Below are 11,608 nucleotides of genomic sequence, written 5' to 3'. Positions count from 1 at the left end.
TTTTTTTTTTCCATACAATCATTTTATTTTTTTATTTTTTTTTATTCTTATGTTAATCCCCATACATTACATCATTAGTTTTAGATGAAGTGTTCCATGATTCATTGTTTGTGCATAACACCCAGTGCTCCATGCAGAATGTGCCCTCCTTAATGCCCACCACCAGGCTAACCCATCCTCCCACCCCCCCTCCCCTCTAGAACCCTCAGTTTGTTTTTCAGAGTCCATCGTCTCTCATGGTTCATCTACCCCTCCTATTTTCCCCCGCTTCATTCTTCCCCTCCCGCTACCTTCTTCTTCTTTTTTTTTTTTCTTAACATATATTGCATTATTTGTTTCAGAGATACAGATCTGAGATTCAACCGTCTTGCACAATTCACAGCGCTTACCAGAGCACATACCCTCCAGAGTGAAACTCTTTTAAGAAGGCAAGCCCTGGCTTTTCATTCCTTTCCTAGGATGTCCTAGGAATTGCTCTGTTCAAGTAGCCAAGTTGCCTCTAAAATATAAACTTATGTGAAGAGACATACTCCAACACATTTCATAACCTGGAGTTATTCAAATCTAGATTTAACTGTGCTTTAGAGATTCACCAAAATGACATCTAGCAGTTCAACAGGGAGAAAAACATTGGTGTCATCTACATCTCTCACAGAACTCTTATTTCATTGGGCAGGTTTTCCATGAGAGAGAGCTCTGACATAGGTTGCTATTGAATATTTGAACTGTGGCTGGAGTGACCGAGGAATTGATTTTTCATTTTATTTAATTTTAATTAATTTCACCTTAAATTTTACAAGCCACACACTGCTAGTGGCTACCGTACATCTAGAATGCCTATTGTGAGGTCATGATAGGGTCCCATATGCTATTAATAGTTAGGAGAGAGAAAAAAGACAATTATTGAAAGGTAAGAATAATTTTCTAAATACAGAAAGAACTGAGTATTTCCAATAGTTTTTTGTTAAAGCAAAATGGAATGGAAAAAGAAAATCAAAGATTATTAGATTGAGAAGAAGCCAGAGAGCACCTGGTCCAATTACAGATAAGAAATCTTTTTAGTAATCTGCAGTCGCAGCCTATTGCTGCTTAAATTTTGGCAAAAGGCGATGACACCAAAAAAGCTTAAAAAGTTTTAAAAAGTGAAATAGTTATTTGGATTTTAAAAAAGTAAATAAGACAAAGTGGTAAATTTTAATAGTAACAAATGTATTTTACTTCTTAGGCAATGGGAAGGATTATGGAAAAGATTACAAGCTTATTTTTCATTTACAAAGAAAACCCAGGCTGGAACTCCAAATCAAAGAGGTGGATGAATTTGAAAACTATAGCTGCCCTCATTATAAGGGCACCATTGTAGTTCATAAAATACCTAAAGAAAAGGTAGTCCACAACTTGGATCAATCTCTTATACTTGACGAAAACCATTATCAGTTGCCAATTTGCAAATTACCACTGAAATTGCCAAAGGTAAGTTATTTTACTTCCTTAACTACCATATTTTGTTGATTCCTCATAATTCTCTACCATAATCTATACTTCATGCATATGGATACTTAAGGTTAAAAAGAAAGGCAGGTCTAGAGTTGATAAGGAAGGAGTGGGTAGCTACAGTTTTAGAGTGGTGGAATACATATCAAGATTTTCACTTTCTTTCATCCTGACTTTCTAACAGGAATAATTCAAGTTGGTCTGGTCCTGATAGTATGTTCTTAATGGTTATGGAAATAATGTCATTATTTTCTGTAACTGCATCAGAATAACTGGAAAATCATTTATGAAACACTGAATATATTTCAGAGCACAACACATTTAAGAAGTCAAATGGTGAGCAGGAAAACAACTTCAAAATATTTTCATCCAGACTTGTCAAATCCTGCACACTAAAGAGTGAATTACTCTTACCTAAAATCCTTATTCTTTTTTTAAATTTAATTTTATTATGTTATGTTAATCACCATACATTACATCATTAGTTTTTGATGTAGTGTTCCATGATTCATTGTTTGTGCATAACACCCAGTGCTCCATTCAGTATGTGCCCTCTTTAATACCCATCACCAGGCTAACCCATCCCCCCCACCCCCTTCCCCTCTAGAACCTTCAGTTTCTTTCTCAGAGTCCATAGTCTCTCATGGTTCATCTCCCCCTCCGAATCCTTATTCTTAACAGGAAAGTAAGACTGAATTGTTTCTCCAAATAGGTCAAACAAATAATTTTATTGCTGTGCATACTATTTTCTTCAATGATCCAGGACTTAGTACTTCTAAAGTATATTCTTAATGAGAAGTATAACTGAAAAATTCACTTTATCACTCTAAAGAGTAAACTTATTCTTTAAAGATGCTAAAATTATTTTTTCATGTTTTTGCTCTTTGTGTTACAAATACCAGAAATATGTTTTCCATACTGTTAGATTTTGTACTGATTTTAACTTAACAAAGTAGTTAATAAATTTGACAAATATTAATTGAACTTCCGAAATAGGTTATGTGCTATGCCAGGCATTATGAAAAATACAGAGATATAGAGGGTAATACATGCCCTAAACCTGTGCTGTCCCAAATGATAGCCACTATCTGTATGTGTCTGTGGGGCGCTTGAAATATGACTAGTCCAAATTGTGATGTGCTCTAAGTGTAAGGTACACACTAGATTTCAAAGATGCAGTACAAAAAAATGTAAAATAAGTCATTAATCATGTTTATATTGATTTTATAGTAAATTATAATATTTCGGTTATGGGCTAAATAAAATATATAATCATAATATAAGTAATATAATAAAATACATTATTACTTAACCCTTTAAAATTAATTTCACCTGTTTAAAAAAGACTTTTTATGTGGCTAACTAGAACATTTCAAATTACTTGTTTGTCTCAAAATATATTTCTATGGGGCAGTGTTGCTCTAAATGATTTACAATGTCGCAGAGTACGGAAAACACGTACAGTGGACCCTTGAACAACTCAGGAGTTAGGGGCACCAACACCTGCAGAGTCAAAAATCTGAGTATAAAATCGGACTCCCCCAAAACTTAACCATTAATAGCTAACTGTTGACCACAAGTCTTACTCATGACATAAACAGTTGATTGATCCATATTGTATGCTACATGCTTAATATATTGTATTCTTACAATAAATGAGAAAAGAATAGTATTAAGAAAATCATAAGGAAAATACATTTATAGTAATGTGCTGTATTTATAAAAAAAATCAGTGTATAGGTTGAGCCATGCATTTCAAACCTGTGTTCTTCAAGGGTTAACTGTGTACAAAATCACCTTGTAAGACAATAAATGATTTAGACTATTGGGATAAATTGTACTCATAGTTGTTCAGAGGAGGAAAATAGATTTTCTGGAAGCTGATGCTGGTAGAAATTTCATGGTGGGTATAGCATTTTTTTTAAATATTTTATTTATTTATCTGAGAGAGTGAGAGACAGATAGTGACAGAGATAGTGAGAGAGAGCACAAGCAGGGAGGAGAGGGAGAAGCAGGCTCCCACCGAGCAGGGAGCCCGATGCGGGACTCGATCCCAGGACCCTGGGATCATGACCTGAGCCGAAGGCAGATGCTTAACTGACTGAGCCACCCAGGAGCCCCTGGGTATAGCATTTTATCTGAGCTTTGTAAGTTGGTAGAAATTTGGCCAGTGGAAATGAAGAAAAAATATGACAAAAAGGAATGAATTGCACTGGAGGTGGTAGGCATAGCTTAACAGGGATTCATAATTCATATAGTAACCATTATAATAATTTCTAATGTCTCTCAAGTGCTTTACATGTCCTATATTATTAAATCTGCACATGAGACATTATCACTGTTCTCATTTTACAGGAAACTGAGGCATAGAAATTTTCATCAACTTGCTCAGGGTCCCATAGCTAAGTAAGTGTCTGACTAGGATTCAAACCCAGAAAATCAGCTTCCCACATGTGCAACCGCAGTCTGCTCTTGTCTCTTTAGCAGATAAAACTAGGATTTAGATAAACTCAAGGACATAAGATGGATTTTAGGACTTCCGTGTTCACCCCTGCAGTTGTATAATGATTTCATGAGTATTATGCTTTAGTGTAAAGGTGATAGGAAAATTATATAACAAATGATATGACCTGGATTCTCGTCAGTCAAACTGAAAGTAGCCATGACAGCCGAGGTGCTGGGTTGTAGAGACATTAATTCTTTACTTGCTGGTTTGGAGGAGATTCTAGGGTTCTTGGAAGGCATATGTAGGGTAGCAGTCTATTAAACCACTTATGCTTAAAAAATATTTAAGAACAGTATAGCTGTATGAATGTACACCCACTATCAGTTTTCCCTCTGTGCATTTTCATCTCCATCTTAGGGCCTTTGCACTTGCTGCTCACTACACTTGGGACTCGCTTCCCTCAGATGGTCATATAGCTGGTTCTTTATCATTCCGGTTTCAGCTTACGTATCACCTCCTATGATTTTTCCCCCACATCCTTTTCTAAAGTCACTCTTTAACCCATGAGCCTTTTAAAACTTACTTTGTAACTCTGACCATTAATTGAAATTATTAGATTTATGTATTTGTTCATATATTTTCCATTTGCCTTTGACCCTTGAGAAAGCAAACTCCATGAGCGAAGGACTTTGTCTCCTTACTCTGGCTGCACCATCAGTGATTAGAACAGTGCCTGGCGCATTGTAGGTCCTTTAAATATTTGCGACCGGATGAATGAGGAGGAGGTCTGTAGTGTTCGTTAGATTCTAAAAATTTAAGAAGTACGGACTTAATGGAGCACTCAAATTTGCTTGAACCAGTGGTTTATAGCCTCATTTGCAAACATTTAGCTGGCAGAGTTGATTTGGATCTACATGAAGATTCCAGCGCAGAGGAAGGGGACATTGGGGACATTCTCCAGGTGGCTCAGTTTAGTACATGACTTCCTCAGCTCACTCTGTTGTTCTGCTGCTATAGGGACACTGGTGGGAGACAGTAAGGGGGCTGTTGGAATTCTCCGGCAGGAGGTAGTGAGGGCCTCACTGTGATGATGGCAAACAATGGAGAGAAAGCCCCTTATGGAAGAGAGGACAAATGTGAGGTCCAAAACATGACACAAATTCAGCTTTCAGTTTTCAGTGTTTTCTATGCGGCCTATCTAACTTCATGAATCAACGAGCCAAATTAGCCAAGCTAGATGGCTTAGGGTTTTATAGAGATTTTGCTCCACTCCATAAAAGTCCATGTGAGTGATTGTCCAGGTCTTTTGCATAAGCTCTTCCTCTTCCTTGATTCTAGCAAACCATTCCTCACCTGCTTACCTGAACAAATCCTACTGGTCATCCCTTATAGCTCTGCTGAGGTGTGACTTCTCCCAGGAAGGCTTTCTTGACTTCCCCTTCGGTATAAACTTTGGTGTGTTTGGTCTGTGTTCCCACAACACCCTACACTTTCCCTATCGCTGCAGTTACTGTATTTTATTTTATTTTATTTTTTTAATGTAATCTTTTTTTTAAAAAAGATTTTATTTATTTATTTGACAGGGAGATAGAGCCAGAGAGCACAAGTAGAGAGAATGGCAGAGGGAGAGGGAGAAGCAGGCTCCCCACTTGAGCATGGAGCCCAATGCGGGGCTCGATCCCAGGACCCAGGGATCATGACCTGAGCCGAAGGCAGATGCTTAACCATCTGAGCCACCCAGGCGCCGCCAGTTACTGTATTTTATCATAATCACTCGATTCCCAGTAGACAAATATTTCTCAATCTTTTGTGTTTGTTTTTGCCCTCCTAAGGAGTCTTTTTAGATATTTTTCCCTCTAATCAACCCTCCCCATTAAATTTTAATATCACAGATACACAGTATGCATATTTGTATTTTATAAATTAAAAGTGCAAAGTCTTTTCAACTTGCCCAAGAGCGAATTTTCCCTCCTGGAGGGTGATGTTATTCTAGTTGGAAATGCAATTATTATCCAGGCACAGATATTGTCCTGTTCAATTTGCATTTCCAGTGCCAGGCATACAGTACATGCTCGATAATTATTTATGAATAGTCAGATGAATGAGGCAATTTCTTCAAACCTTAAGATTGTTTAGTCTTTTTTTTTTAAAAAGATTTTATTTATTTGACAGAGAGAGACACAGCGAGAGAGGGAACACAAGCAGGGGGAGTGGGAGAAGGAGAAGCAGGCTTCCCGCCGAGCAGGGAGCCCGATGCGGGGCTCGATCCCAGGACCCCGGGATCATGATCTGAGCTGAAGGCAGACGCTTAAAGACTGAGCCACCAGGCGCCCCAAGATTGTTCAGTCTTGACAGTGATAATCTTGAAACTCTCTTGGCATGTTTAAAGATAGTACATTTTACTTGTCTGTTGACCTTCATATATCAAGCTACTGTTCATAGCCATTAGTCCTTTCTTTTTCTTCCAGATAGGTTTGTAGAGGGCTTTCCAGGTACATTCTTTTGGCCCTTTTTCATGCCTGCTTACTAGAAGTTTTTTGGGTTGAGAAAAAAAAATCTGTGACTGTAGAAAATTTTCCCTCTTCTCAAACTAATATACCTAAGTGGGAATTGAAACCATGACCTTCAGTTTGTAAGAACAGATTCCTTCTACAAAGTTCAGAATTTAAAAAAAAAAAAATTGACCTCAGCTTGACAGTATTAGAATATGCTATTTTTCAGGAAATGAAAGCAGCCCTATTATATGGAGGTTAGCATTAACGAACACTATGGTATGCACACATTTGTACATGCAGCGTAAATTAGGTGAAGGCATTTGTCAAAAGTAAAAGTGCTTTCACACAGAAGACAAGCAGTAAATATTTATACATATGTATATAGATAGAAACATACACATTCACATAACACATAATTCTAATGTTTGACCTTAATGTACTGTCTGATTTCCAAAGATGTGAAAACATATCACCCATTACCTCATGCTTGTGAGGAACTCTGTGTCTCATTCCTCAGCCTCCATATTCCATTCTTTCATATATTAATCCATTCAACCAAAACTTTTTGTATCCCATGGACCAGACATACAGTAGTGTTTCTTTATGTATGGTCTCATTTTCTTCTTACCTCTCTGCAGACTATTGTCAACTCATAGGAGAATGAGCCTCTAAACCATGTGTGGTCTCATTTTCTTCTCACCTCTCTGCAGACTATTGTCAACTCATAGGAGAATGAGCCTCTAAACCATGTATGGTCTCATTTTCTTCTTACCTCTCTGCAGACTATTGTCAACTCATAGGAGAATGAGCCTCTAAACCATGTATGGTCTCATTTTCTTCTCACCTCTCTGCAGACTATTGTCAACTCATAGGAGAATGAGCCTCTAAACCATGTATGGTCTCATTTTCTTCTTACCTCTCTGCAGACTATTGTCAAGTCATAGGAGAATGAGCCTCTAAACCATCAGTCAGATCATTTCCTGTCTCTGCTCCAAACCCTGCAATGGCTCCTAGTTTCACTCACGGTAAAAGACTACTTCCTCAGTATGAACTTGGCCCCCATTGACTCTAGGACAGTCTCTCCTATACTCTTCCCTTGTTCAACTCTAGCCACAATGACCCTTTTAGTGTTCTTGGAACTTGCCACACATGCTTCTGCTTCAGGTCCTTATGTTAGTGGTTCCCCTTGCCTGGAGTGTTCTTCCATCCATCAGATACCAGCAAGACCAATACCCTCACCTCCTCTAATTCTTTTTTTTTTTTTTTTAAAGATTTTATTTATTTGAGAGAGAGAATGAGACAGAGAGAGAGAGCATGAGGGGGGGGGGGTCAGAGGGAGAAGCAGACTCCCCGCTGACCAGGGAGCCCGATGCGGGACTCGATCCCGGGACTCCAGGATCATGACCCGAGCAGAAGGCAGTCGCTTAACCAACTGAGCCACCCAGGTGCCCCACCTCCTCTAATTCTTTGATGAAATTTCCCCTTCTCTCTGAGGCCTACTCTGATTCTATTTCTTATTGCACTCTACTCCTCCCCACACAACCTGACACTCCTGATCCTCCTTAACGTGCTCTGCTTTTTTTTCTTTCCTCTAAAGCATTGATATTAACATTTATTTCTTTGTTTATTATGTTTATCATAGGAGCACTACTACTTCACAATGAGAACATGAGCCCCTTGAGGGCAAGAACCTTTATCTGTTGTTCATTGCTGAGTTACAAGGCCCTGGAAGAGTGCCTGCCATGGGTTAGGAGCTCAAATAACGTTTGTTGCATGAATGAATTCATAAGTAGAGCTTGTATTTTAAATACACAAAGTGTGAAGAGGAAAGTGAGAAGTGTCAAGAAGGAAAATAAATTAGCCTTGGAGGGTTGACAGAATTTGAAGTGTGTGCTTACAGAAGCTTCGCTGTGGAGTGCCTTCTGGGTTGAGGAGTAACTGACAGGAAACTCATCTGTCTGTGTGGCCAGGAGAGCACTGTGGTGAGGGAAACAGCAAGTACCCACACTGTCATGGGCATGAATTTTAATCAAGGACTCCCTGGCGAATGCTCATTGGAGGGGAAGAGAGAGGTGAATTGGTTTGAACGATAAAGAGGGTCCTCATGCTAATTCACATTTCAATATGATCTTCTGAAAATGGTCACATAATCAATATATGTGTAAACTTATGGTGGAAAAGAACAATGATTTGTCTCTAAGTCTTTCCTAAGCTGTGCTTCAAACTTCCTTCTTTTACAAAAAATTCAAGTGAATTCAGTTCACACCACTTCTATTTGTACTTTGGCAGAAACAAGGCAAGTTTCAAAAAACTCTCAAAGGTTTTTTTAGGTGGAAGGAAGTGGTGTGTGCATATGTGTGTGCTTCTGAAATCACGTCACATAGGTGACTGTCATTTGGTTATTTGTGCTATTGTGACTGCCTTTTAGTCTTCCTCTCTGCTTGGAAGTTTTGCTCTGAAGGAGAGAAGGGTTCTGGGTCTGGAGGCTGTTTCTGTGGGATTCTGCAGGGGCCCTACTTTCTCAGTCATACCTCACCTACATATTTACGTAAGCCATCTGCTGACCCAAGTTTTGCTTAGCCTGAACTTCCTCTTTTTTTTTTTTTTTAACTGAACTCATGACATGTGATTTCTAGTAAATAATGATACTGCTTCAACACTTACTTTCTCACCACATTAAATAACTTGCTTTGTCAAAGGGAGGAAGCAGGCAGAGGCTGGTACACCATTTACGCCACAATCACCATCTTCTCACCACTTTGGACTTACAAGGTCATCTCCCTGCCCTGTCAGGAATGACTTTTTTTTTTAATATGACTTTTTTTTTTTTTTTTACCTAAGCATATGAAATACTATAAAGAATAATCTCAACTATATAAATGAGAAGATCCGGAACTATGGAAAATTTTTACATTCACAGGCTCTTCAATTCTACTTAGGTTTTTTTAGTTGTAATCATTTACAGAGTTATTTTAAGGTTCAAGAATAACATGGAATTTCATATCCCATTGCTGGCTGTGAAGAAAGCAGAATTTACCCGGTGTATGCTTTTCAAATGAAACTGGATAAGAGAAATCAGAGTTTTGTTGGCTTTTGTGTGTGTGTGTGTGTTTGACAGGGGGTGGGTGGAGGGGAGGCATCATGAACCTCATGGTGATTTTGGAATTTTCTGTAACTTAGTTTCATGCTTTCCTCACTAGAGTTAATTGTAATAACATGTATATTGTTTTATGCTCCACCCCTATCAATTATAGAAGAAAGACACTAAAATCTTGGTAAGTAGAGATATGTCCATTTTTTTTTAACCTGTGAAAATTTTACAAAGCCTTCTCCCTCTTTCCATTGTTGCAGTTAATAGCTCTCCTTGGCTCTTCCTTGACCTGCCTTCCATGACTGCAATCTTACCTTCCTCTAAGCCATCAGAATGACCTTCAAAGACAGCCTTGACCATACCACTGAAAAATCTACCTTATATTGTATATGAGATATTTAAGGAAGAAAATGATCAAAACTGGTTTAGCCAGAAACAGGATCCTTTTTTGGAAGGGGCTTTGCCCACCAGTATAATCATAAGAGAACCTTTCCCTTCTCTTGCTGCTCTCCTTCCTCTTTATCTACCCCTCCTTTTTCTCTTTCCTCCCCCCTCTTTCTCCCTTCTCCTCCACTCTTCCCCATCTCTTCCCCCTTCTCCTTCTCTGTTCCTTCTCACTCCTCCTCCTCATTCCCCCTCCTTCACTGTCTGTTCATACAAGGAAAGGTTTTCTTTGCTCAGCAGACAGTAAAGTAAACCAGGAATTGTGCTCCATATGGTCTTGTGGATTTCAAGAATTCTTTTACATAGGAAACACATAAATTCTTCCCTCTCTGAGAAAATTTTAACAAAAAAGTAATTGATATGTTTACATGTATTCTAAAATCGTAACATTTAGTAAGTAAAAAAATGATGTTCATTAGTTCAAACAATTTCCAGTTCATGAACTCCAACTGTAATGTTTTTCTGTAGAAATATCAGCCAATATGTCAATTAATGATTACTAATTAAATGCCAGCTATATATGGGATATTACCTAAGACCTAAAAGATAATAGTAATAGTGGTCAAAGCCCTAGCTTTTGGAAATTACAATCCAGTTCAGGAAGTAAAGCATAAACACTTCAAAAGTTATAAAACAATGCAATAGATAAATAATAATTGACTACAACAATCTAGTAACATCACAGGACAGGAACTGATGATTAACTGCAAGTGAATGGCCAAGATGGTAAGTTCTAGGACACTTCAGAAAATGGGGAAGCATGGAGCAGTTTGTTCAAGGGAAAATAGCTGGAGAATGGCAAAGCTACTGTTGGAATCCAGTTTGTCTGATTCCAATGGTGGCACTCCTCACTGTGATACCTAGAGTCTCCTTCGGTAACTGAGTTCCTCAGGGCTGGAAGCAGAGATCATTCCATTTTGCAATCCCCCATCTCCCAGGTATGGATTCAATAATGTTCTGTTGAACTGTTTAATGAATAAATGAATGCATGCTGGGGAAATTGATAAAAGAATTGAAGGAGGAGTCTTTATAGCCCGCAAAAGCTTTACGTGTTTGCTTTTCCCCCTAATGGTTAGTTACATTTAGCAGAAGCCTACCATGCCTTCAAAGGAATGACTAATGTGGGGATTTTACAGTTGTGGCCAAACCTGGAAGGAAGATATTTGTGGCTACCCAGGCCTTTCCTTGTAATATTCATATCACTCTTTCTGTTGGAAAGGCTACTCCTATCTATAAGCCAAAAAAACAAAACAAGGCAAAAAAAATCAGGAAACTCGAAAAAAATTCTACAAAAGAATATTGGAATTAGATATTAGCATCTAATTCTAGAATCTAGAAATTAGAATATGCCAGAAAAAAACAATGCTCCAAGCTGAACAGGCACCTTGACAGTCTTCAGGAATGACAAAAACGCATTGGGATTATAATTTAAAAGTGGAACAATAAAGAGGAGGTAGTTTATATAAATTTGAATGGTGTTGCGTACCTTTGATTTGCTGAGCTGCTTATAAAATCAATAGTGTCGTGATAGACATTGGGGAGGGTATGTGCTATGGTGAACGCTGTGAATTGTGTAAGACTGTTGAATCACAGAACTGTACCTCTGAAACAAATAATACATTATATGTTAAAAAAAAAAAA

The 11,608-nt window shown here is 38.2% G+C and overlaps 1 protein-coding gene across 1 annotated transcript in view; it reads left to right on the top strand.

Annotated features, from left to right (window-relative positions):
• Positions 1-11,608, top strand: part of LOC102735645 (death domain-containing protein 1) — a 47,785-nt gene that overhangs the window by 15,954 nt on the left and 20,223 nt on the right. The window contains 1 exon segment of the mRNA XM_081813169.1: positions 1,226-1,470. Coding sequence (XP_081669295.1) covers positions 1,226-1,470 — 245 coding nt within the window.

Source organism: Leptonychotes weddellii, chromosome 2 (genome assembly GCF_054177405.1).
Source record: "Leptonychotes weddellii isolate Sample4059 chromosome 2, ASM5417740v2, whole genome shotgun sequence".
In the NCBI taxonomy this organism is placed as follows: domain Eukaryota; kingdom Metazoa; phylum Chordata; class Mammalia; order Carnivora; family Phocidae; genus Leptonychotes; species Leptonychotes weddellii.
This window is presented reverse-complemented; position numbering and strand designations above follow the sequence as displayed.